The 27,863-nt window shown below is 43.7% G+C and overlaps 1 protein-coding gene across 1 annotated transcript in view; it reads left to right on the top strand.

The window, feature by feature from the left end:
- Positions 1-27,863, top strand: part of TEDC1 (tubulin epsilon and delta complex 1) — a 91,825-nt gene that overhangs the window by 17,235 nt on the left and 46,727 nt on the right. Inside the window, exons 2-3 of the mRNA XM_068253340.1 lie at positions 8,327-8,420; positions 17,182-17,384. Of these exons, the coding sequence (XP_068109441.1) occupies positions 8,327-8,420; positions 17,182-17,384 (297 nt within the window). The remainder of the gene's footprint in view (positions 1-8,326; positions 8,421-17,181; positions 17,385-27,863) is intronic.

Below are 27,863 nucleotides of genomic sequence, written 5' to 3'. Positions count from 1 at the left end.
CGATTAACCTTAGTCCTAAAACACATTTACTGGGGGTTGCGGGTGACATAGCTCCCAATAGAAGACTGCTGGCACTTTGGGATCTCCTATGCTATTATGCCAGGAAAAATATTATTACCCATTGGATCAGACAGAGTCCCCCAACAATAACAGAATGGATAACAATGGTAAATGCTGTCCTACCTCTTTATAAACTAACATACATTCAAAGAAAGTGTCCTCTTAAATTTGAGAGTATCTGGATCCCATGGTTAGAACACCTTAAAGAACAAGGTATCGACTATGATACGCAGAATTAGAGTGTTTTACACTTAGAAATGTTTGGTTATCTTTTGCAAATGCAAGCAAGACCTGGAGGGATAGGGAGGGGGGGATTGGGGGGGGACGCTGAGGGTATGTATGTTACTCGTTGTGATGTATATCAAAAACTTTCAATAAAACTTATTTGTTAAAAAAAATTGCTGTCTTTGAAGTCCTTGACATTTTAAGGATAGAAGCAACCTGATGATCATTGTGTTCCAGTAATAATGACAGGATTGTGCCTTTTTTGCCTAGTTCAGAACCTTTTCACCTTTTTAGCCATGGTCCGTTATTTTGAGATTCACAATTGCCTTATTTCTGGCAACATTTTGTCATCCATCTGTTCATATTGCAAGAGGGGAGTGTTGATTACAGCAGCATTTTATACTTTTCTTCATTATATTACATTTGATTTTGGTGATCACCTAATCAGTATCTATTAAATTAGAATGAGATGTACTTGTGTAGGAATTCAACAGACAGTGGCATGGAATGTTTGTCTTACTCGTAGAGATGCTGATTTAAAAATAAACTATAGTGGTTTCCTAGGCAAATAAAAGCGAAGATTCTGCAAGAAGAGTAAATATCTTTTAAACAGGTATCAGTCAAATTTGGTAGACATTATAATACGTATGTACCATTTGTTTTTATCTTTATTTGAATGGCGAACTGCAAAATGTAAATTATGTATGACATTTGTTATAACACATATATATATATATATATATATATATATATATATATATATATATATATATATATATATATATATATATATATTGTGAGAAAACGCGGAAAAGCCGCCGCGTGTACTCAGAACAAGGCGGCTGATTCCGCGTCCAACGCGGCGGTTGGCACGCGTAGGCCTACATCTAGTAGTATGGCCGAACGCGGAGAAACCGCCGCATGCCTTGATAGCGGTGCGGCGGTTTCCGCGTCCAGCGCGGCGGGTGCTTCACATCACATGTCTGGTGAGGCTGGGACTGATCACTAGACCAGTTCCAGGGTGTTGATGATCAAGGAGCTCACACCCAAGACTAGGCATTGTTGATTATTTGTTATGGCCGCCTGCTTTCCTGACTACTCTTCTGATCTCTGATTAGGTACTTTGCTATATCTGATACTCTGTTGCCGAACTCTGCTTGTCTTAGGATTCCGCATCTGTCTCCTGTCTCTGTCCCTGATCTGTCTGTTACCGACCCAGCTTGTCCGACCTTGAGAGCTATCTCCCCAGTCTAGAGATAGCTCACAGACCTGGGGGTGACACCCTTCCTTGGTGTCACTCACACTCTGTCATTCCTACTCCTAGCCTGACCGCTCCCTCTGGAGAGTCTCAGGCTTACGGAAGGAACGTGTTACTGTGCAGTACTCCTTACTGCTGTGCACCTGCTCCTCAGGTGCAGTCCTCAAAGTATTTCTGTTGCACCAAACACTCTTATTACCCAGGTGTCCAGAGGTTAGAGATATATCTGATTATCGGTGAAACTGCAGATCATCAATAATCGGGTATATATCTGTATTCTCGGTGATACTGCAGATCACCGGTAATCAGACCCTCTCTGTGTTACACCGATCGTTACATATATACCGTATATTCCGGCGTATAAGACGACTGGGTGTATAAGACGACCCCCCAACTTTTTCAGTTAAAATATAGAGTTTGTGATATACTCACCGTATAAGACTACCCCTCTTCCAACGTACACCAAATAAAAAAAATAATAATCATATACTGGTGCTGTACTGTATGTGGTACCCAGTATATAACAGTATATAGTCAATTGACTGGTTGGATTGGTCAACTCTCCTTGTCTACCTGTTTATCAGAGCGATATGGAAGAATAGATCGCGCTGTGCCCATAAAATATGCCTCTTTCACCCCTCTGGCCCACCCTTGTATCCTATTTACCTCCTTCTCTGCCTCTCAGATCTCACACGTGTGCCTGCGCCGCTTCACTACAGTCCTCAGCAGCAAGATCTGAGAGACGGTAACAGGATAGGGGGTATAACCCAGCATCAATGATACCCGGCGTATAAGACGACCCCCAACTTTCCAAGTGGAAACACCTTCAAAAGAATGCCATAGTTTTATTTTTATTTATATAATCAATACACTTGATCAAATGTACAGTAAATTGTGGATAAAAAGCAAATTATCTATATTAAAATTAATTGTAAAAAGTTAGATACTCACCTCTGGAGGGGGAAGGCTCAGGATCCCATAGACCATTCCCTGTCCTCTCTTTGTGCACTTGGTCCAACTCTGTTCCCTGTTCAAGTTTGCCGCCTTTGGGAGTCCTTGGAAGCACTTTTTTTTCTAGGCGTTCTTCCAAAGATAGGTGGCTCTGTAGTGCACATGCGCGGTATGGAGTTGCCCATCTTTGGAAGCACTCAGACGTGAGTGCTACCAAAGCCTTCTGAGGACTCTCGAAAGTGTATTGGGCCAGTTGGTAAAATAGCTTCAATGAAGGGACAGCGGGGGACCAAGGACACAGAGAGGACCGGGAAGGCACACCTGTATGTGGTTCCTAGTGGTTTCCTATGCTCTTCCAGAGCTGTATGTCAGAAAACCTGTGGATGCTACTGTGCTATGCATTGTAAATTTAGGAGTACCATAGATAAAACGATAGAGAAAAACACAATTGCATACGGTACATAATCGAGGTACAGATTCAGAGACTGGGGCCATTTAATTTAATATAAGCACTCTTATGTTAGACAAGACTCCAGCTTCTGAACCGATCGTTTCGCATTATAGCATCCTGTAGTGCTTTATAATTCTAAGAGACGCTGATGGATACCTATATTTAACTACTGTATTGTGAAGACCAGCTCTGATTCTTGAAGTTTCTTTGTTTGGAGGTGAAATATAATATATGTTTCTACCAATCAGACTTCATCTGGGAAAATAACTTTCCCATTCTTCCATATTGATTTTTTCACCTGTGCAATATCTTAAGGTTTTCTCACATAAACAGGCCATTTTAAACCATTCAGCAGGATTTAGGTTTTTTTGTTTTTGTTTTCCTTTAGGTTCTTGTTGCAAAGTCAACTTGGCTGAGCTTTAACATTTATAACAGATGGTCTCACAGGTACAATGGAGAATTCATGGTGTATTCTTTTAGGCGTCTTTCAGACAGGAGCTTAAACTGCACACTTGTTGGTCAGTCCAGTGTCCCATTTGCAGCTCACAAGCGCCATCGAGGTGTAATTAAAAGGCAGCCAAATGACAGTATTTTGTACTATGTACTATGCACTATGTGTGTCATCACTTGGTGTTACTTGGTGGCATAGAACCACGACATGATGTATGTGAGCATAGCCGCATGTGGGGGTGGGGGGGGGGATTTAGGCGGCATGTCCACTGCTGGTACTGCATGCTAACAAGCACCCGGGCCGTGCAAGAGACCAACTTACAGATAGTGAATTCCCCACCTTCAGCTGCTAAAATGAATGAGGCCTTAGTCATGAGCTATCCACATCGATCACCATGCTTTACAGTTGGTATCAGGCTCTCTTGGTGAAAATGTCTTGTGGTCTCCAAACATGAGCAAACTCCAGTCTTGATTTGATGCTCTTTCTAGATGGCAAGGATTTTCACTTGACGCCTTCCATGTAGATCAGATTTGTGCAACTTGTTTCTAATGGTAGGCTCATTACCTTTTGACATTGGTAGAAACAACAGCTGCATTTAGGCCACACAAATAAATGATGGGGCTTTTAGAGACTTCTTTCAGCTTCTTGCATTGTGCTTTCAATCTAAACTTACTGCATGGCCTGTCCTTGTAAATTTAGCAGTTGTTTGAAATATTCTCCACTTGCAGAAGGCCTTAAAGCTCTATGTCTAGGTATAGGCTGCTTTCACAGTGCGACGTTACAGCAGCCCCTAACGCACAACAACTCACTGTAATGAAAAATCAACGGGCTGTTCACAGTGCCCAAGTTGCGTTGGAGTATAACGCTGCACGTTAAATTAAAGTGCAGCATGCTGTGCGTTACACTCGTATTTCGCTGCGTTACGATGTTTGCACATGCTCAGTAATGTTTGCTTGTTTTTTTTTTTATTTGCCGCATGCGCCGTTTTAGTTCGATCCGTATGCGTCAAAAAGTACGCATCAAGAGACGCATAATGCAATTCAATGTAACGTCCAACTTCAAAGCTAACATGCATTGCGTTAGGGGCACGTTATGCGACCTTAAAGAGTAACTGTCAGGCTGCAGAAGCTAATTTAAACCTCTATTCTCCTGTGTTAAACAGTTTAGAAGGAAGCCCAAAAGCAATTAGTGAAGATAAAAATCTCAGTTACCTTTGATGTGTGCTTATCAGCAAGGCTGTTATTCTTAAGAAGACGCAAGCCGCATACCATACTGCAAAGCATTCTGGGGCTCTCCCCTCGGCTGCTAATGAGACGTTACAGCAGCTTGTAATCGCGTAGCACTGATAAATCTCGGGCAGAGTATACTGCAGGAGTCAGCTATTGTTCCTAGCCACATGGCTCATTAATATTCACTGCACACTGTGTTGTTCAAGTACAAGCTTATCTGTGATCAGGAAGCAGGCAGGACATGACGACACATTTGACAGAAAAACATGGAGCCTGCCATGAGCTGTCAGGAGCATCTATCTCTGCATATACTATATACAAATTCTGTGAAATCCAAACGTGGACAGTGAAATGCATATGTAATGTAAGTACAGCCAATCTTTAGCTACTGATATATGTGTTTTTTTTCTCGGAGACCTTATACCTAACAGCTCCTCTTTAAGGTCGCATCAAACGCAACGTCTTAGTGTGAAAGAGCCCATAGTGATACTATACACTTCAACAACAGAGGTGAAATCAAGCTAAATGCTGGGCGTATAAAGGATTCATGGTCTTATAACATAATTACATGGGCATGCGGCTCAATGTACTTTGGTACACAAAGCCAAAAGCTGCTGGTCATGTTGCAGGTAGGGAGGTTGAGCAGGAAATTTGGCAGCGTCCACACAGGTATTTCAGTATTATTTACATTTTCTTACAGCATGGAGTGTGGATAAGTGTACTTAATGTTATATGACTTCTTGATCTTTTTAAGACTTCAAGAGACTTTCTAATGAAGTTCTAATCATTTGTTCTAATTTTAGGTATGTAACATAGTGATAAATGTAAGGGTGTTTGTAATTTTTACACACGGGAAAGTCTTGACTTTCATTTTCACTATGCCCCATGTCCGTGCAATGCATCATTCCTGAGTAGAAAAGGGGGAGGGGGGGGGGGGTTGAATGAGCGGTATCCACTCCTAAAGAGATATTCCCCTCCTTTACTGAAATCGTTGTTCCCTTGCCCACTCGCTGGGCTATGGACTAGTTTTATTTTTTATTCCAAATTTATGTCCTCTTAGACAGTGGACCTTGCTCACCAGGACCCTTGTCAACTTGCTTTGCTCGCTGGGTTTCGGAGTAAACATAAAATGATGTAAAAAAACATTACATTGAGCCTAGGTAGTGTACACTATTACCTGTTAACACATGCAGCCCTTATGTCTCCCATTTAACCAAATCCGATTCGTTTGCCCCCCCCAACACAGCTTGTGCAGATAGTATGCCCCCCAACTCAGCATGTGCAGATAGGGTGCCCCCCAACACAGAATGTGCAGATAGTATGGCCGCTAACACAGCAAGTGCAGATAATATGCCCTCCAACACAGCAAGTGCAGGTAGTATGTCCTGCAACACAGAGGAGAACTCCCAGCAGCAGCCATTCATTCATGTGGCGCCCAAAGAATATATTTGCTACAGACAGGGAAGCATGCCCAGATGACAACCTGTAGATCAATTGGACTCATGTGGATGGGTGATGCCAGCACTGCTATTCTATACGTATGCCGCTAATATTTAAAGATGCAGTGGACCACATCTGTAAGCATTACATTTTGAGAGTAGGGGGACGGGGAAGGGGGCTGCATTTGGCCCACCGGCCTTAGTTTGAGGACCACTGCCATAGAACCTTCCTGGTTTTCTCTTTCTCGTGTACCTGGTCCATTGCTGTCCCGCATTCAAATTTGCCACTTTTGGGAGTCTTCGGAAAAGGCTTTGGACGCACTCGGAGTGCTTCTAAAGCTGGGTAGCTCTGTACTGTGCATGTGCTGTATGGAGTCGCCCGTCTTTATAAGCACTAAAGTCTGAGTGTTTCTGAAGCCTTTCAATGAGTCTTGAAAGTGTATGGCCAAATAACTTCAACGGGGGCACATCGGTGGAGAGAGGGCTGGGAATGCTGTATGGGATCCAGAGCCTTCCCTCTCCATAGACAAGTAACTTTAACTTTTTTCAGGTCACTTTAAGGCACACATATATGCAGATCCTGGCAGGTTGTTACAAGTATTTGAGAGAACTTGCCACAGTTCCACTGCAGTCTTTGGCGTCAATTCACCAGAGGTTACCAACCTATTTATCTCTTGGGAGGTAATTTACCTCCTGTGATATCTCCAAATAGCAATTCTCCAGAAGTATAGGGGAAAATATTGACAGAGAGAAATGCAAGAGATAAATGTGAGATAAGTATGAGATAAATAAGTGATAGTTAGTAGTTAGTTTTTCTCCAAATCACAATTCACCAGGGAAGAAAGGGGGTGTGGCCATTCGTTGTTTTTTCATCTCTTTATCCCCTGAATGAACCTGGAGATATCGTGGTTTTCACACAGCAGCTGCTGCGGAAGATGGAGCCTTTTGAGCTTACTCTGTTAGGCCTGGTGCACACCAAAAACCGCTAGCAGATCCGCAAAATGGTAGCAGATTTTGAAACGCTTTTTCTTATTTTTCTGTAGCGTTTCAGCTAGCATTTTGCGGTTTTGTGAAGCGGTTTTGGTGTAGTAGATTTCATGTATTTTTACAGTAAATATGTTACTGAACAGCTACTGTAACAAAAACCGCCTGGCAAACCGCTCTGAAGTGCCGTTTTTCAGAGCGGTTTGTGTTTTTCCTATACTTAACATTGAGGCAGAAACGCCTCTGCAATCCAAAATCTGCAGCAGCCCGGGAGTATGCGTTTCTGCAAAACGCCTCCCGCTCTGGTGTGCACCAGCCCATTGAAATACATTACCCAAGCGTATCCGCAGCCGCAAGCAGATCGCAAAACGCAGCCGAACCGCTCTGGTGTGCACTAGGCCTTAGAGTTTGCTTCTAGTATGAGGAGACGAAGGCGCAGGAGGAGGGTCTGTTTAATCGCCCCTCGTATTTTTCGTGAGAGAACAGTTCTTGATAATTTTACTGAGACAGAGGTGGTGAAGAAGTTCAGACTCACTCGTGATATGATTTATGATATGATCCGGCAGTAAAAGGCGGAAATACTCTAGTCACGTAGTGGTAAAACTCCGCCTCCTACCCACAATGCTTCACTTTCAAGCTTACAGAGAGGAAAAGTATCCCATGTAAATCATTAATACCAATTACCTAACTCTCTGCTTTCTCACACTTTCCTCATGCATATCTCTCCATTATCCCCTGCTATCGAACATTTTTCTCTCTGTCCTCTCACACTGGTGAATTGACTCCAGAGTGTTAAAATACCTCATGAGATAAACTACCTACCTTTTTTCTCTAAGTAAATCCTCTCTGGTGAATTGACGCCTTTGTGTGTCTAAGTTGCTTTTGCATCCACTCATAATTCCCAGACTAAATGTGTTAGCCAAGTTCGGGGTGGGTAGGGGTTACTGAGAATGTTCATTTGTAATGAAAATGCTTGTCTCATGTTGCACTTGCATGCAAAAATGTGAAGATGTTTAAAAAAAAAACTAATAAAATATTGTTTTAAAAAAACAAACAAACCCTAATGTCTAATCTATTAAAAATGCTTAATAACGTGTGATGGCTTTTAGACACCCAAATTATGCAGTGAGCCAGTAGGAAGTTCCCCAGGATGCTGAACTGTATTCAAGAACCTTTTATGTATAATGCTCATGACTCCATTTTACCTTTCAAATTTTGCAGTTGTTTTATCTCTTCGTTTTAACTTTTTTTTTTTTTTTTTTTTTTTTGTTCTTTCAGGCTTTGGACTTTTGGACACTACTGTACTGCATATTGAAACAAATTTGTTCAAGGAATGATTCCACACCTTCGGGAGATGAAAAAGGGATACATGGTACGTTTATTGCCACAGATCAATAAATACCATCAGTATGTCCTATGTATTGATTTATATAGTGTTGTCGTGTTTTATGGCACTGTACAGAGTAAAGAAAAAACAGGAGTACGTAAAACGGACACAGTACAAATTGACCTGGAAGACCACAAATGTCAGAGTGTAACGATTGGTGTCAGCGAGAACAGATTTCTCTGATTATTGGTGATCTGCAGTATCACCAATAATACAGATGCTATACCCGATTATGTGTGATCTGCAGAATCACCAATAATACTAGTATAGCCAGAACCAGGACAACCAATGTAATGATAGGTGCTTGGTGCAACAGTAATGATAAGAGATACTTGTTCTCCCAGAGGAGCTGGGACAGGGGAATATCTCAAAATAACAGATGAGAACCAATTTCAGCAAGCTGGAGATGTAGACAGTAGTGAAATAGATCTCCCGAGGAGCGGGTAGAAATATATTGAACAAGTGTACTGATCACCCGAAAAGCGGGTGATTCAGACTGTACTGAAGTCACTACTACCTGTGGAGCAGGCAGAGGAGATAATATTGTAGTGACTATTCACCTGAGGAGCAGGTGATTCAGACTGTACTGCAGCTACCGACCACCTGAGGAGCAGGTGATTCAGACTGTACTGCAGCTAGTAATCACCTGAGGAGTAGGTGATACTACCAGAGGCTAGCGAGACTAACTCACTGGGGAGGACAGGAAGGTCAGACAAGCAGGATTGGCAACAGGCGGACAGAGAAGGTACAGAGACAGGAAGCTAAATCAGAGTAGTATATCAGGCAGAGTCGGCAACTATATCAGATAGGCAAAGGTACAGAATCAGTGAGCAGAAGAATAGTCAAGCTAGCAGAAGGTCATAACAAATAATAAAATTCAATTAGTACTTTAAGCTATCAACAGAATCTGGCTAAGTGTGGATCCCCAGCTCCAGCTGGTTCTAGCACACTTTGGGATCTGACTAGGTCTGAGTGCTAACACGTAGCATTTGCAACAGCAGACGCGGAGCAACTGACAGGTAGGTCCTATATATACTAAACGCGCTCCATAGCGCCGCCCCAGTCACTCAGCCAATCCTGAGCATAGCTGGAGTCAGCTGACCTAGTGATCAGCTGACTCCCCTTCTAGATGCATAAAGGTCCTTTCGCTCGGCCCTTAGTCTATGAGCGATAGAAGGACCAGGCAAAGCACCAGCATGTAACTGTGCGGTGGAAACCGCCGGCTGCGACACGGAGATAGCCGCCACGCTGCTTGCTGTTGCGGCAGTATCTCCGCTATCAATTACAGTACCCCCCCCCCCGAGGAGTGGACTCCGGACACTTCCTACCCGGTTTCCCAGGGTGTAACTCATGAAGCTCTTTCTTCAACTCCTCTGCATGCATGCGACAATCCAGCACCCAAGTTCTCTCCTCTGGGCCATAGCCCTTCCAATGAACCAGGTACTGTACAGAATTCTGCACCAATCGAGAATCCAGAATCTTCACAATCTCATACTCTGGTTGATCGTCAATCATCACGGGGGGGGGGGGGGGGGAGGAATCCACATGCACAGCAGGTTTAAGCAAAGTACCGTGGAATGATCTCACACCTCTCATGCTGGCTGGGAGATCAATCGCATACGTCACATCATTTATTTTTTTAGACACAGGGTACGGGCCTATGAATCTGGGTCCTAACTTGGGTGACGGTTGTTTCAAGGCTAAATGTCGAGTAGACGCCCACACCTTATCTCCTGGGGAAAACTTCCATTCCATCGACCGCCTTTTATCTGCCTTTTTTTTCTGAACCTGGAAGGCTTTCCCCAGATTTCTCTTTACCAGGGCCCAAATTTCCCTTAAAGTGAACCTTAAGTCAGGAAGAGAAAATGAGTTTTACTCACCTGGGGCTTCTACCAGCCCCCTGCAGCAGTCCTGTGCCCTCGCAGCCACTCACTAATCCTCTGGTCCCACGCTGCCAACTAGTTTCATTTTTGTCGACAGGCCCGTCAGGACTGGCCACGCGTATCTTTTTCTGCAATTAGCGCTATTATAAAAATATGCGTTGTCTCATATCTATGCGTGCGTAATGCGGCAACGCGTATTTTTGTATGCGTGCCCGCAATATCGCTAATTACAGTCGGGAATACGGAAAAAGCTATTTTTTTTTTTCGGGCTTAAGTGTCTCTTTAAAGCCTTTTGCCAATCTTCTAGGGCCAGAAAGGGAGAAGATGCTACTGGCAAAGGAGAAAATTTGGGAGATTTCCCCGAGACCACCTGAAATGGAGAGAAACCTGAAGATGAGCTCTTCACTTTATTATGCGCAAATTCTGCAAATGGCAGGAACTTTACCCAATCTGATTACGCATCAGCCACGTAACACCTAAGAAATTGTTCTAGTGACTGGTTAACCCTTTCGGTCTGTCCATTGGTTTGAGGGTGGTAGCCTGATGAAAACGAAAGGTCCATATTGAGCTGACGGCAAAAGGCTCTCCAGAATTTCGACACAAACTGGACTCCCCTATCTGACACTACATTTTCCGGAATGCCATGCAGCCGGAAAATGTGCCGGATGAAGAGATCAGCCAATTCCTGGGCCGAGGGGAGTCCTTTCAGAGGTACGAAATGAGCCATTTTACTGAACCTATCAACTACCACCCAGATGACCGTCTTGCCCTCAGAGCTAGGGAGTTCCCCTACGAAGTCCATAGACAAATGAGTCCAGGGTTCATTTGGCACTGGCAAGGACTGAATGGTACCCACAGCTGCCTGGCGAGATGGCTTACTTCTGGCACACACAGCGCATTCTCTTACAAACGCCTTGCAATCGAGTGCCAACGATGGCCACCATACACATCTAGCTAACAGATCCTGAGTTCGAGCAGCTCCGGGGATGCCCTAAATTCTTATGGGTATGAAATAGTTGCAAGATTTGTAAGCGGAAGGGAAGTGGCACAAAAAGATCCCCCTTAGGCTTCCCCTCAGGGATGTCCTGCTGGTAAGGCCTTAACGTACTCGCGCAATCTTCCCAGGTCTCCGTGGCTGCTACCACTAATCTTTGAGTAAGAATGGTTTCAGGGGCTGTAGGCTGCACTGTCTCAGGCTCAAAGCACCTAGAAAGTGCATCTGCTTTGACATTCTTGCTCCCTGGAGTATACGTTATTACGAATCTGAATCTTGAAAAGAACAGGGACCAGCGAGCCTGTCGGGGACTGAGTCTTTTGGCCCCTTCAATGTACTTTAAGTTCTTATGATCAGTATAAACTGTAATAGTATGTTCTGCTCCTTCAAGCCAATGACGCCATTCTTTAAAGGCTAACTTAATGGCCAGAAGCTCCCGATTGCCTATATCGTAGTTCCTCTCAGCTGGAGAGAACCTACGAGAAAAGAAGGCACAGGGATGAAGTTTGCCTTGTAAGCCAGAGCGCTGAGACAGTACAACCCCAACCTCTGATGCATCAACCTCAACGATGAAGGGAAAGGTGACATCCACATGTCTCAGAATGGGAGCAGAACAAAATAGCTTTTTAAGCGTAGCAAAGGCAGACTGTGCCTCTGCCGACCAATGGTAAGTGTCAGCCCCTTTTTTGGTAAGGCTGGTTAGGGGTGATACCACAGAAGAGAACCCTTTGATGAACTTCCTGTAGTAATTGGCGAAGCCAAGAAATCTTTGGAGTGCCTTCAATCCTACAGGTTGAGGCCACTCCAATACAGCAGAGACTTTTTCAGGATCCATGGAAAGGCCTGAAGTGGAAATGATGTATCCCAAAAAAGGGACTTGTGTGACCTCAAAGAGGCACTTCTCTAACTTTGCGTACAACGAGTTCTGCCTTAGTTTTCTTAACACATACTTCACATGTTTACGATGTTCTGTCAGGTTGGGAGAGAAAATCAGTATATCATCCAAATATACTAACTCAAATTTTCCCAGAACCTCCCTAAAAACTTCATTAATCAATTCTTGGAAAACGGCGGGTGCATTACACAACCTGAAGGGCATAACCAGATACTCGTAGTGCCCATCGGGTGTGTTGAACGCCGTCTTCCATTCGTCACCGTCCCTTATGCGTACCAGGTTGTATGCCCCTCGAAGATCCAATTTAGAGAAAATACTGGCATTGGTCACCTGAGCAAACAAATCGTCTATCAAAGGCAGTGGATAACGATTTTTTACTGTGATTTTATTTAAACCCCGATAGTCAATGCAAGGTCTGAGCCCACCGTCCTTCTTCTGCACAAAGAAAAACCCAGCTCCCGCTGGAGATCTAGAAGGACGGATGAAGCCCTTGGCTAGATTTTCTTTAATGTACTCCTGCATAGCCAACTTCTCTGGTCCAGACAAATTGTAGAGATGGCCTCTAGGAGGCATACAACTTGATCTTAACTCAATGGGACAATCGAAACTCCAGTGAGGTGGGAGTTTGTCTGCTGATTTGGGACAAAATACATCCGCAAATTCTGCGTACTGCACTGGCACCCCTTTGACTTGAACCTTGGTGGCACAAACAGCAACTCTCTCCAGGCAATGATGATAATGGGTTGACCAGCTCTGTAGCTGACCGGAAGCCCAGTCATTTTGAGAGGAGTGTAGTTGCAACCAGGGCATACCGAGGATAATGGTAGAGGTTGCCATCTGCAGGACAAAGAACTGTAATTTCTCCTTATGTAGCACCCCTATAGTGCACAGCAATGAAGGAGTCTGAGAAAGAGGCTGTCTACACTGTAACGGAAAATCATCTACTGCAGTAACCAAAATGTGACGGTCCAACGGGAGCAAAGAAATGCCCAGTTTTTTTCACAAAGTCATAGTCTATAAAATTGGCTGCAGAACCCGAGTCCACGAATGCCTCTGTGGCCGTAGTCCGACCCTCCCAAGTGATGGAGCAGGGGAGGAGCAAACGGTTATTATTTAGAGGTAAAAACTGCTTGCCTAGGGTATTACCTCTGACTACACCTAGGCGGCAGCGTTTCCAGACTTTTTAGGGCAATTCTGGACAATGTGACCCTCCTCAGCACAGTATAGACAGAGTCTTTCTGACCTTCTGCGATTCCTTTCCACTTGCGTCAACCTCGAGTGACCGAACTGCATCGGTTCGTCTGGAGGTGACGAGGGTGGAGAAGAGGTGTAGGAAACAGATCTTATAGCGTTCTTCCCACGCGTTTGTCTCTGATAGCGAAGGCGGCGATCAACCCGTACTGCCAACGCAATTGCTTCGTCTAGAGATTTAGGCTCAGGATGCCCTAACATTAAATCGGAAACTGCATCCGATAATCCTGACAGGAAACAGTCTAATAATGCATATGTTCCCCATGTAGCCGATACAGCCCACCTCCTAAACTCAGCGGCGTAAACCTCCACCGGATTACGACCCTGCCTGAGCATTTTCAGTTTCCTCTCAGCAGTGATAGCAATATCTGGATCATCGAAAATTACGGCCATGGCCTTAAAAAACTCCTGAACTGAAGACAACGCTTCATGCTCAGCATTCAGACTATATGCCCATGTTTGTGAATCTCCTGACAGAAGGGTTTTTATGAATGTTACCCTCTGGTTCTCAGATCCTGACAGATTGGGCCTTACCTCAAAATAAGGCAACACACGATTCCTGAAATTCTGAAAGTCAGATCTATGGCCAGAAAACTTTTCAGGTACGGACATGCGAAGGTCCGTGACTGGAGGGGATCGCACTGCATCAACAGCTGTTTGGAGTACCTGTGCAGTCCCAGACAATTGAGTAATCTGAGTCTGTTGGGTATTAATCACCCCGGGAAGATTGTTTACCGCGGTGGTCAGGACTCCAACTTGGTCACGCAGTGCGTCCATAATGTTTGGTCTGCTGTTCTGTAACGATTGGTGTCAGCGAGAACAGATTTCTCAGATTATTGGTGATCTGCAGTATCACCAATAATACAGATGCTATACCCTATTATGTGTGATCTGCAGAATCACCAATAATACTAGTATAGCCAGTACCAGGACAACCAATGTAATGATAGGTGCTTGGTGCAACTGTAATGATAGAGATACTTGTTCTCCCAGAGGAGCTGGGAGAGGGGAATATCTCAAAATAACAGATGAGAACCAACTCCAGCAAGCTGGAGATGTAGACAATAGTGAAATAGATCTCCTGAGGAGCGGGTAGAAGTATATTGAACAAGTGTACTGATTACCCAAGGAGCGGGTGATTCAGACTATACTGAAGCACTACTACCTGAGGAGCAGGCAGAGGAGATAATATTGTAGTGACTATTCACCTGAGCAGCAGGTGATTCAGACTGTACTGCAGCTACCGACCACCTGAGGAGCAGGTGATTCAGACTGTACTGAAGCTACTGACTAACTCACTGGCGAGGACAGGAAGGTCAGACAAGCAGGTTTGGCAACAGGCGGACAGAGACGGTACAGAGACAGGAAGCTAAATCAGAGTAGTATATCAGGCAGAGTCTGCAACTATATCAGATAGGCAAAGGTACAGAATCAGTGAGCAGAAGAATAGTCAAGCTAGCAGAAGGTCATAACAAATAATAATATTCAATTAGTACTTTAAGCTATCAACAGAATCTGGCTAAGTGTGGATCCCCAGCTCCAGCTGATTCTAGCACACTTTGGGATCTGACTAGGTCTGAGTGCTAACACGTAGCATTTGCAACAGCAGACACGGAGCAACTGACAGGCAGGTCCTATATATACTAAACGCGCTCCATAGCGCCGCCCCAGTCACTCAGCCAATCCTGAGCATAGCTGGAGTCAGCTGACCGAGTGATCAGCTGACTCCCCTTCTAGATGCATGAAGGTCCTTTCACTCGGCGCACGCGCGTAGCCCTTAGTCTATGAGCGATAGACGGACCAGGCAAAGCACCAGCATGTAACTGTGCGGCGGAAACCGCCGGCTGCGACGCGGAGATTTCGCTTGCTGTTGCGGCAGTATCTCCACTATCCATTACACAGAGTAACTAATACATTGGGTACAATAAAACGCCCAGCAAAATGTGTGATCCGTTGCTTTGAGAATCGGGTCAGGCAGGTGCAGCGGGCACACTTGTATAGGAATTTATGCATAAACCCTTCGGGATGTAATGAAAGCTATTTCTAAGAAGCTGTTGGCTCTAAGCTTGGTCAAACAGACAGCAGTAGCAGGGAGGTAACTAAAGGGGAGCAGTTGCCACGGGAGGGGGGGGAGCGATGACCCAGAGTTGTAAGGGGGCCCCATTAAGAGGTCCATCCTTCAGATCAGGTGTTTTTTGTCACTACACTTGTTTTGGGTGAACATTACAATGTGCCCACTTGTTTTATGACCCTTGCAAGATGGGTCCCCAAGCTCTGAGGGTAACAAGGTGATGGCAAGGGATAGGGTGTGACCATTAGGGGGTCCTATCAAAGTTTTGCTGGGGGAACCCCATGCTTTGTAGTTGCGCCCCTGCGCAGTAGTGTCCAACAGGGGGTGGATAGAAATGGTGGTCCTGTTTAGTCTTCAAGGGAATCTTGTACTTCTCCTTCTACTCTTCCTGCAAAACATTGGCAAGTTCTGTTATTGATTATGGAGGTGTGTAGCATGTTCAAACATTTATCTCTAAACGTGACCGTACATGGTATAATTTTTTTCGATTGGATAATTTAGTTCGATTATATAGAAGGGAATCTTCATAGTGTAAAACCATCACAAAATTAAAAGTAGTGCACTCACATGATCCGATGAGTATGTAGTACGAAACACGTTGGGCGGAGCCTAAAGACGTGGACTGCTGTCGGCAAATGGATTTTATATGCTCGTTTTAAAGTGGATCATGTGAGTGCACTACTTTTAATTTTGTATTAAAGTGATGGTTTTACACTATGAAGATTCCCTTCAGTTATAAGGATAATTATCTGGTGGATAAATGTTGCTGTGGAAACAGTGTACTAAGCCTGGAGGGTTGAGGAGGTGCATCAGGCCTGGAGCAAAACAAACGCTGTTGCTGCTGTCTTATAATCTTGACAGCGTTATGATAAGGTGAGAGGCCAAGTGTCCATGCGTGTGATGCACTGTCTTGGTGGAGGCAGTGTGGAGTGAAGGAGTTTGGTCACTTGTTATGTGTATGCTCTCTGTGATTAGGCAATCACTATAAAGGTTAATGAGCTGTGATTCTCGTCTGTGTGGTGGGATCACACAAGATACGAAAATACATGTGGTGTTGTGTAAAATAATTTTAGAGTCACGCTGTTTGTTTTTTCTTTTGTCTTTATTTTTATGTTGGATGGAGTGAACAAAGACACAGAAGTTTGAAAATTGGGACTATATCTTAATGAGAGCACAGTATCCATGGGACTGGTATATGGGCACTACCTTGCACATCAGTTGTCATTTCAATTATAACTGACAGCAACAGATATAGTGTAAAAGGACCCTAATCGGATATTGTATCTAGTGATAGACTCAACGCTTTTACCACCTCGGCCACAAAAGCACCTATCTGTGAGCCTCAACAATTTAGACACATTGGAATTCCGTCAGCTCTGACATTAATTCACAAATGCAGAAAACGCTGTCTTGACAACAAATAATGTTTGCACCGTGTAGACAAGCTTATGTAGGTAGATGCATTATGCAAAGATGGCTCCACCTACAAAGTACGCTCTCGTAAACATGTAATTTTAAAGGAAGTTTATTGCAAGGTGTTTCTATATTTTTGTCCACCCCCTGTATTTCTGTGATTGGAGTTGCAGTATAGATATTTGAAGCACACAATCGGTATTTATATGCTAACTGCAATTTGTGTTTTTGCTTTCCAGATAATCAGATTAGGTACGTGAAATGTATTCTGCAGATTCAAGGCTATGGTAGACCTGCATTTTACAGTCTCAGCGATGATGGCACAGAAGGAAGCCGGGAGATATTGCTGGCTTTTTCTTGGCTCTTAGACAAAGTGAAAATACTTGAAAGAATGTTGGAGAAGAACAAAGTTCATTTTGGAGATGAATTTACATTTTGTATGGTATGTACCGGTATTAAAATAAATAAAATATTCAACAAGAAATTCCACTGTTGTCAAAAATGTGATGAATTGAGTTCATCTCTATATCATGCAAGGATTAAATGAAACTAATTACAGCTTGCTTGTGTATGTGCATTTAAAGTGTAGCTGAGATGAACTGGAGGAAAGGGTTTTTACTTACCTGTGAGGCATCCTTCAGCCCCCTGTAGCCCGTCAGCTCTCTCGCTATCCTCCTGGTCCCCTGGGTTGTGCCGCTGTCAGTTCTGTAAAGTCCGTGAGGTTGACTCGGTTCAGGACTACTGCGCCTACGTTGTCCTGGCCGCGCACACCTCCTGATCATGCTCCAGTTGCCAACAGAATTCTGTGCATGTGCAGTTTACGACTGTAACTGTGCTTGCGCAGAACACTCCCAGCTGTGGGGAGTGAGATAAAGGAGGCGTGCTGCCCATCTGGATTGCGGACTTCACAGGAGCAGATAAGGGAGCTGAAAGACTACAGGGGGCTGGAGGAAACCCCGGGTAAGTAAAAATCATTTTCACCTATTCATCTCAGGTGTAGTCTATACAGGACACCTGACCCGAGGCAAAGCTTACCTAAGATGAGCACAGTACTATATTCATGTATCAATAATACTTCTGTGTGCTGTCCTTTCCTCTACTCATTCCCGCCAGTCCCAGTAATTACTCCTTGAAAAAACTGACTTTTGGTTAAAGTTAAAATTTTCACACAGGAATAGACGGCTTGCCACTATGTTCCCTCCCATCACCCTCCCAATCCCTCCTCTTCCCCGCCCCATTTACTCCAGTAAAGAGGGGGATATCAGGAGGGAACATCACAGCAAGCTTGCCTCTTACTGCCTGAAAGTTTGACTTAAGACAAAAGTCACATTTTTCAAGGAGTGATTACTGGGACTGGGGGAATGAGGGGTGGAATGGGCAATGCACAGAAGTATATAGATCCAGCATAAACCTACTTCTGTGCTTACCTTAGGTAGCTTTGCCTCAGGTCAGGTATCCTTTTAAAACACAGCCATTCCTTTGTGTTCCTGACAATAGTAAAGGAATGTCAGTCGTTTTTGCCAATCAGTGGTTTGGTTCATGTGTTCTGTGCAGCTAAATACACATTTAGCAATGTGTGCATTATGGACACTCTATAGTCTAAAAGTAGTATTGGCATGAAGCAGTGTAAAAGTCTTGTCAAATATACCTGTCCTTTGACCTCAATTCAGCCACCATGAAGGTGTGGTCAGTGACCACTCCTTTAGTCTGTGTTCTCCCCAGGCTCTTTTAGCCGGGTGCTCCACCCGGCTAGTTTTGGTGAGCACCCAGCTGTTATCAGCTCACCTCCTCCTATGTTGTAAGCAGAATTGTGCACAGAAGCACCGGGCCTGCATTCTCTCATCTCGCCCCACCCCGCTACTTTTTCATGCCACCCAGCTACTTTTTTATGCCACCCAGCTGGAAAAAATTTCTGGGGAGAACACTGAGTGTTGCTCTGAGGAGGGAAAGGGGAGTGTGCCAAGTGTCATCACTGACTACTGCTTGGATGTGGGTAGGAGTTGTTTTGTGACGCAACCGTGTATACTATTAAAACAACTTTACACACAGTCAAGGGAGGAGAATAATCTAGAAAGCAGCAGAATGAGAGGACAAAGCTCTTAAGAACTTTTTGTAATATATATATATATATATAATTATGCATTTTGATGCCATGGCTTATTGATTTAAAGTGCACCTAAAACGGTCAAGTGCGATGAAGCGTGATTCGGACAGAGTACTGGGCCGTCCAGTGGGGGACAGGAGAGCCCCGGGGAAACAGCAAGGGACCTGGTGGCCTTGAGTATAAAACCTGAGACAACTTTTGTCTCAGGTTCACTTTAAATTTGCTAACAAAAATGAGAACTGCAACCAAAGTGACTTTCTTATTCACAGTGACAAAATGCAGCACCAATGATTCCCCCCCCCCCCCCCCCCCACAGTGAGGGAGATGCATAATTTTCGGACACATCAAGCCATGCCCTATTCCTTTCGTTTACAGTGAATTTAGCCAATCTACACTTTCTAATGTTTTGTCTCCTCCTTCCTGCTGACTCTAATATTAAGGTGGTCACCTCCCCCCCCCCCTTCCCCCCCACACACACACACACAACCCCCCCCCCCCCTTATTTCACATATTAAAGGGGAACTTCAGCCTAAACAAACATACTGTCATTAAGTTACATTAGTTATGTTAATTAAGATAGATAGGTAATATAATCTCTTACCCACCCTGTTTTAAAAGAGCAGGCAAATGTTTGTGATTTCAAAATAAAAAAAATTGCACTAAAACAGCAGAAGGAGCACAACATCAGAAACCCTGTCATGCTTTGCACAGCGTCAGGGGGAAAATGCCCGGGCAGTTTTCTTCTGTGCAGCTAAAAATGAGGGTTGGGTAAGAAAAACAAAGTTCTGATGCTGTGAAACTGTTAAAGAAACACCAAGCCTTTTCAGTGCTGCTTTAAGCAGGGTCTCTGAATTTCCAGCAATGATGCTGTGCTGGATTTTCCAGCAGGTTATTGGTCATCTAGAGATGGATCACTGCATCATAGCAATGACTTAGCTTCCTGCAGTCACTTCTACGGCGAAGAGGGAAGCATGATGCTTGTGCGTCATTCACCACATTCCTTCAAAGTTGATTGGGAGGAATTGCTGTCATATCTGCTGGCCTTGCCAGTTTTACTGGCTGGCAGAATCAGGAGTTTGAGTGATGAGGTGGGGCGCAACAGTGTGGGAGTGGTATGGTAATTTGTTGGATGCAATGCAGGGGCTGTGGGAGGGGCATCATTTGGTGCAGCACAGAACTGAGGTAAAGTGATTTTGAGAGGTTTTAGCTTGCTTGGCTGTCAGCTCTTGCTTTCAGTCGTGTTTTTTTTTTTAATTAAGTTTAACATAAACCGGGAGCAAGTATCATTGAAGGCATATCATAGTACTAAGAACAAGATCATAATAATAGAAACAATGAGAAAATAGACATGTCATAACAATAAGAGAGAATCCAAACTTGTACAATTGCAACGTTAATGCATTATCTCAAAATATGGGGATATAATAATTAACCATAAAAAAATGGGAGAAGCCGTGTGCTGGGTAGAAGGGGTCACATGCAGGTAGTGACTAGGACTCTCATATACCAGCTTAAAACAGAGAGAGAGAAAAAAAAAGGAAATCTGCACAAATATATTGGTGGACATGTATCATATAAACACAATAAACAGAGTCTCTGAACAGGAAATAAGATGCTATGGGGGGGGGGGGGGGGAGGAAAAAAACATGGAAGTTGAAGATACGGAAGCACATGCATTAACTATGTGTAAGGATAAAACAGGCTATATTTTGCCAAGAGTATGAGCTTCGTTAAACACTTTAGAATGGAAAGCAAAGTGTGGTCTCATATAAAAGTAATGACCATGGCTGAGCTTTATCCAAGAAAAGTTGAAGTGTTCCAGTTCTTGAGGCTAGGGCTTTCTCAGCATGGTGATGACATTTTTTTTTCTTTTCAAAATACAACTTGTGGGTGGAACAAAGGAAGAATCTCTGGTGGCTATTAGTATGTGGAAGGTTACATATTGAGATTGAAGCAATAAAAGATGTCTCAACACTGCAACCCAGTAATTTCCAACACCAGGCAGTCAATCAGTCATCACCCTTATCCACCTAGGGGTAATTTAAATGCACCAACAAAAAGACTGGGTCTCCACCTGGATTTTAGGCCAAGTGGCCAGTTTATTGCAAGTAACACAGTACAGTGTTTTGTTTTTTTTTCGTTTTTTTTTCTTTTGCTATACTGGAAAACAGAAAGGGATTTCTGATAATTTCTTAGTAGGAATAGTAATATATGTACCTGCATTTATCTCCTCCTGTCACAGGCCACTTCAGGTACATTAAAGGAAATCTTATCTGACCTAAAGAAGTTAAGGGTAACTTACCCGGGGCTTTTCCAGCCCCCTGTATTCCCTCGCTGGCCTCCCAGTGCGATCCCTTTTGCTGCTGTTTCCCTCTGAAACCTGGCAGACTGAGCCCTGTCATGGGGCCCTGTCATTTTTGCACTTGTGTAGCTAGGAAAACTTGCAACTTCACATGCTAAGAACGATGCTGGCCACAGGAATGCCATGCGTACACAGTAGCCTGTGACGGGGCTCAGTCAGCCAACTTTTGGAGGGGCATAACAGCGGAATTGATCACACTGGGAGGACAGTGAAGGACTATAGGGGCTGGAAAAGGCCCCGGGTAAGTTAAACTGAACTTCTTTAGGTTAGTAAAGATTTTCTTTATAAGCCTTATTTTGTAAGTCGACATAGCTATAACAAATCCGCTATTCGTGGACTGTGCAGCCTTTCCTTTCCTTTTTGATTTTGGAAAAAACACTTTAAAACCAGCTTGGGCCATAAATTTGCACCATAGGTGAAGAATTATTTTCTCAAAAAGATTGTTAGGAACTCTGTGGCCCCGGTTTATTTCAGGTGAGTCCCGGGGTTTCAGATATTGGATTTGATCATTGCGTGAGCTGTGTGTCTCCATAAATATGTAATCAAAAAAGGCAAAAGCTAAAATCTGGCAGCTCTACTTTTCCCAAATTCCTCTAAAAAGCAAGGGTTAGCTGGAAAATTGCACATTTATTTGTTAAATGCTTTGTTTGTCACTGAGTTCTTTCAGTCATTTCCATAGAAACTAGCCTAGGTCTGCACTTGTTCATGGTGAGCGAACAGAGTGGGTGCATAAAAGGTTATTTTCTCAAGATTTTCATTTGTATGTGAACAGGATTACAATTTGTACAGGCTCTCTGCGTAAATGATTTGACATAATTATACGGCTAAATTCTATTTATAAAGCAGGATTTTTTCCCCCTCTACTAGCTTACATTTAAGCTTAATGCTCGCCACCAAATAAATTGCCTTCAGTTTGACATTTTCTCACTAGAGATTGTAGCCAGGTGAGGTGAAGCAGTAGCTGAGTGACCATAAAGGAGGTGTGGCCAATAGTGGACATTGCCACATACAACATATTTAGTGTGCCAGTTTTCCAGTGACCGAGTTTGCATGGTGAATCCTCTGATTTTCTTTTTTTAACACCTGAAACAAGTGTGCAACTAATCCAGTCAGACTTCAGTCCAGGGTCAGGGTCTATGGCTAAAGGTATTAGAGGCAGAGGATCAGCATGTCAGCCTCCATATTCCTTTCAGCTCAGGTGTTCTTTAAAGAGAACCCGAGGTGGGTGTGAAGAATATTATCTGCATACAGAGGCTGGATCTGCCTATACAGCCCAGCCTCTGTTGCTATCCCAAACCCCCCTAAGGTCCCCCTGCACTCTGCAATCCCTCATAAATCACAGCCACGCTGCTGACAAACAGCTTGTCAGAGCTGGCTGTGTTTATCTCTATAGTGTCAGTCTGCTGCTCTCCCCGCCTCCTGCAGAACTCCGGTCCCCGCCTGCATCCCTTCCCTCCCTGCTGATTGGAGGGAAGAGACGGGGGCAGGGACCGGAGCTATGCAGGAGGCAGGGAGCAGCTGAGACTGACACTACAGATGTAAACACAGCCTCACAGCACGGCTGTGATTTATGAGGGATTGCAGAGTGCAGGGGGACCTTAGTGGGGTTTGGGATAGCAACAGAGGCTGGGCTGTATAGGCAGATCCAGCCTCTGTATGCAGATAACATTCTTTAAACACACCTCGGGTTCTCTTTAATAATAAGATTCTGATACCATTGAGAGCTTGGGGGCTGCATTGTGACTGCTGGGTAGTCAGGAAAATCATCTGTGTGGAGACACTGGTAAAAAGGGGCAGGGAAGAACACTGGAGTTGTTACCACTTTTTTGTGAAACTGTTCGAAGGATGCTTTTGAACAGGACAAAAAGCAAAACCTTAGTATAACCGTAAAACCATGTTTCAGAAGTTCTCAAATATCAGCACGCAACTCTGTATTTCTACAAGTGCATCCAGCTGATACAAGTACTCATTGGTTGTTTCCCCAAATTTATTCAGATTAAATTACATTTTCCAAAAGCAAAAGGATATCAACCAAACTTTGACATTGTTTAGAGTTTACAGAAAAGTCATGCAGGGTAACAGACCAATCCTATTGCAATCAGGGTTTCCCCTACCTAGCCTCTTCTTAGGCCAGGATACTATCTGCAGGAAGTTTGTTCTTCAGTGCCTGCATGGGTTTCCTCCAACATCCCAGACACACAGTTAATTGTTGTCCCGCTATCTCTCTTCCCCCCCTCCCCCCCCCCCCCCCCCCCAAAAAAATTAGGTTTTAGACTAAGATAGGGGTCAAAGATGGTGAACCCTCCCCTAGCTGTTATAAAACTGGGTGCTCTAGACACATGCCATACCCATGTATTATAGCTATTTACAGTAAACAGGCATGCCCATGTCTATGCATCCACAAATCACTAGCAGACAGTGACATTAATGACTTATAGACTGAGCCTGTTGCTAGCAGTTATTTTGCTGGAACAAGACCTAATAGCTTGTTCACAATACAATGGTCATGCTTTGTATTCAAAATGAGTCAGTGATACAACACTACCCCTATTCACTACAGTGAATGAAAATGGATCCTGCAGTGTGTTTCGGGACCAGGCTATATTGCAGTGTATATGATTGGAACCAGGACATTGAAATGTACTGGATACGCTGCAATCTACATAACGTGCATTGCTGAGTGAAGTAACTTGTATATTGTGAAAGAGGCCTACATTTCTGTGGCTATAGGAATGCTGCAAGTGACAAAACCCTTTACAATGTTGCCTGTATGGCTTAACCCCAATAGTCAAATTCACAAACAAACTACATTGAAAGTAGCTGAAAATGTTGCCGCAAATACAGTTACTTTCTGAGTATGAAAAGCTAATTGCTGTAATACTTTTCACAGAATATTGTTTTTTATTTTTAGATATTGCCAACAATAAAGTTGGATTGTAGCCAGTTGGAAATTGCTAGTGAGGCCAGGTGAACTGACCCTGTCAGATCATTTATCGGTAACCCGAGCAATCTCCTAAAGGTGTGTACACATCAGATATAAATCTTTAGAGAACAAGGAATCATTCTGCTGCATAGGTTGGGCAGGGAGGTTTGAATGACAAATTGTTCTTATGACATTATAGACATGCAAACGTTCAGGTCATGCAAAAGCTCCAAGAAATGCTTTTGTAGCCCATTTACATCCTCCTTCTTCACGCTTGCACTGTGCACACTGAGGTTAGGTAATTTCTGCCACTCTCTAGCAGACATTGTTGAAAGGATGATTGTCATCAGAACATATTCACCGGGGTGAATTCGACAGATTGAGATACAAAAATATTTCGTCATTAACTTTTTAGGTTGTTAAAGGAAACCAGAGCTGACTAATAATAAACGTTTTATACATACCTGGGACTTTCTCCAGCCCCATCCACACGGATCGCTCCCACGCCGCCATCCTCAGCCTTCTCCTGCTCTGGGACTGGCTCCCATAACTTCAGCCAGTCGCGTCCAGTCTGCACAAGAGAAGTGCGCCCTCTATATATCTCTCCGACGGCTGCTGGGGAGATATGTAAAGAGCGCACTTCTATTGCGTCAGACTGGCTGAAGTTACGGGACCTGGTACCGGAGCAGGAGAAGGCTGAGCATGTGTGGCGGCGTGGGAGCGATCCGTACGGATGGGGCTGGAGGAAGCCCAGGTATGGCATGTATACAACTATTATCGGTTGTGGCTAAATAACTTTCTTCAGAGACCAAAAACTATTGTTTTATTATTATTATTATTTTTTATTTATATAGCGCCAACATCTTCCGTAGCGCTGTATCAAATGTTTTTAAGAAAAACGTAGCTTTGTATCACGCGGGGCATTAACGCCATGCAAGAGGATCTTGTCCCCAAAAATGCCAAATATATAAGGAATATTTTGCTCTGAAATAATGCAGCCCCCACCACTAGCACTCTGAGGTAACCTTACATGAATCTTCATTAGAAAATAGCTGTAATGAAAAGCATTTTGCCTGCTTTAGATTAAAAACAAAACACCTATTGTGTGAGATGATGAATGGTATTAATATTATGCAGTCTTACAATGTTTGTGCTGCTAAGAGGCCTGCTGAGCTACATTCTCCAAAGTTAACACAATGCTCAGGCCTCATTGCTGATGAGGCTATAGTTTGTTGAACAGACTCAGTGAAGTTCAACAGAGCCCAATGGTGCTAAGTCATTACTTCACACATGTAATTAATTATTGACTTTACTTGCTTTAGGGTTACATTCCGTGCAATTTTTATTGCTTTGATAGCAGATCGTCATAGTTGTGTTGAGCTGTTCTCATTTTGAGATTTTTCTATAAATTTAGCCCTAGTAAGGCCAGTTGGTATTAGTGTCAGATTCGGCAGAAGCAGCTGTTCCGGCTGGCTGATAGGCATCAGAGAGGGGAGGTTAGTGATGGGCATCGGAAGGGGAGAATGGAGGTTAGTGTTAGGTATCAGAAGGGTAGAAGTGAGATTAGTTTAAGCCAGAGGAGAGGTTAGAGTTAGGCACAGGAGAGGGAAGGTTAGTGGTAGGTATGAGAGAGGGAAAGTTAGTGAGGGCATTGGAGAGGAGAGGTTAGTGGTAGGCATCGGAGAGGGAAGGTTAGTGTTGGACATTGATGAGGAAAGGTTAGTGTTTGGAATCAGAGAGGGGAGGTTAGTGCTGGGTATCGGAGAGGGGATGTCAGTGCTAGGTACAGGAGATAGGAGGTAAGTATTAGGCACAGGAGATGGGAAGTTAGTGTTAGGCACAGGAGATGGGAGGTTTTTGTTAGGCACTTCTGCTAATAACATGGCTCCTGCACAGTAGTCATTTGTGCTGTCTTTATTTACACCACATGAAACATGGTAGGAGGTTAGTGTTAGGCGTCGGACAAAAGAGATTAGTGTTGGGCATCGGAGAAGTTAGTGTTAGGCAAAGGAGATGAGAAATTAGTTTTGAACATCAGAGAGGGGAGGTTAGTGTTAGGCACAGGAGATGGGAGCTTAGTGTTAGGCACAGGAAATGGGAGGTTGGTGTTAGGCACAGGAGAGGTTATGGTTAGGCTCAGGAGACGGGGAGGTTAGTGGGAGAGGAGAAAGCCGCCATCTGGATCATGTTGAATCTGTGGTGGACAGGCTAATGGGTAAATACCGTCCAGTTTTACCCTGAGGCATATAAAAAATACAATTTTAAGGATTTTACTAAGTTTAGTTGGTGCACATTACTATCTCTTCTATTTTTTTTTTTTTTTTTTTTTTTTTTTTTTTTTTTTTTAAACCAACACATTACTATCTTAATGCTCGGATTACTCAATAATGCATCTTGTTTACACCGAAGATTTCACTTAAATGAAGATAAACAACTCTAATCACTTGATTTCTTATTGGAACTTTAATAGTCATATTGTGAGTTAAACTCATGATAAGCGCAATAAATTATAATTTACATAATTACCTTTAAGCTCTGACTCAAATAGAGAAAAAAAAAAGGCATACCGATATTTTTCGAACTATAAGACACTCCTGACCATAAGACGCACCTAGGTTTAGAGGACAAAAACCAGGGAAAAAAATATATACTAAACCTGCTGCATCCATGGTCAAGGGACATTTTGTGTATTATGCCCCCTTGTACCTCTTGTGTCTCCCTGTGTCCTACTTTTTTCCCCTTGTGTCCTCCTGTGTCCCCCATGTGTCCTCCTATATCCTTCTTGTGTCCTCCTCTATCCTTCTTGTGTCGTCCTCTATGCCCCTTTGTGTCCCCCTGTGTCCTCCATTTGTCCCCTTGTATGCTCCTCTACATGGGCACAGTACGGGGAGTTCCCGACATTGCAGCGGGTTGGAGGTTCATATTGGCAGGCGTTCACAAGTCAGGAACCTCCTGCATTTGGACTATAAGATGCAGTGACTTTTTCCCCACACTCTTTGGGGATAAAAAGTGAGTCTTATAGTCCAAAAAATACAGTAATTACTCAAGACTAGTTATTGTGTAATTGATCACTTTACTACGTGCTCTACGTTCAGTTAGTTCACTATTCTAATGATTTTCACTGTTGATGATCGCCAAAAGATTCTCCTGATTGCTTGTAAACTTCACCTGGGCCTTTAGAAACCTCACTGAACAATTAACACATCTTGTAGTTTATGTGATCGACTACTAGAAGCTGTGATTTACTTGTCTCAATTTTTGCCACCTGGGTAGAGTTAATAGAATAGAATACAGTAAAATTTTATTATAGTAAAATTGGCTATTGTAAAACTTTTGGTATAGTAAACTACCTCTCCAGGGCCCGGCCAATCTACACTATGGCCTAGTGCACACCAGAGCGGTTCTGCTGCGGTTTGCGATCCGCTTGCGGGTGCGGATCCGCGGCTAGTGTAATGTATTTCAATGGGCTGGTGCACACTAGAGCGGGAGGCGTTTTGCAGAAACTCATACTCCCGGGCTGCTGCAGATTTTG

Source organism: Hyperolius riggenbachi, chromosome 9 (genome assembly GCF_040937935.1).
Source record: "Hyperolius riggenbachi isolate aHypRig1 chromosome 9, aHypRig1.pri, whole genome shotgun sequence".
In the NCBI taxonomy this organism is placed as follows: Eukaryota; Metazoa; Chordata; class Amphibia; order Anura; family Hyperoliidae; genus Hyperolius; species Hyperolius riggenbachi.
This window is presented reverse-complemented; position numbering and strand designations above follow the sequence as displayed.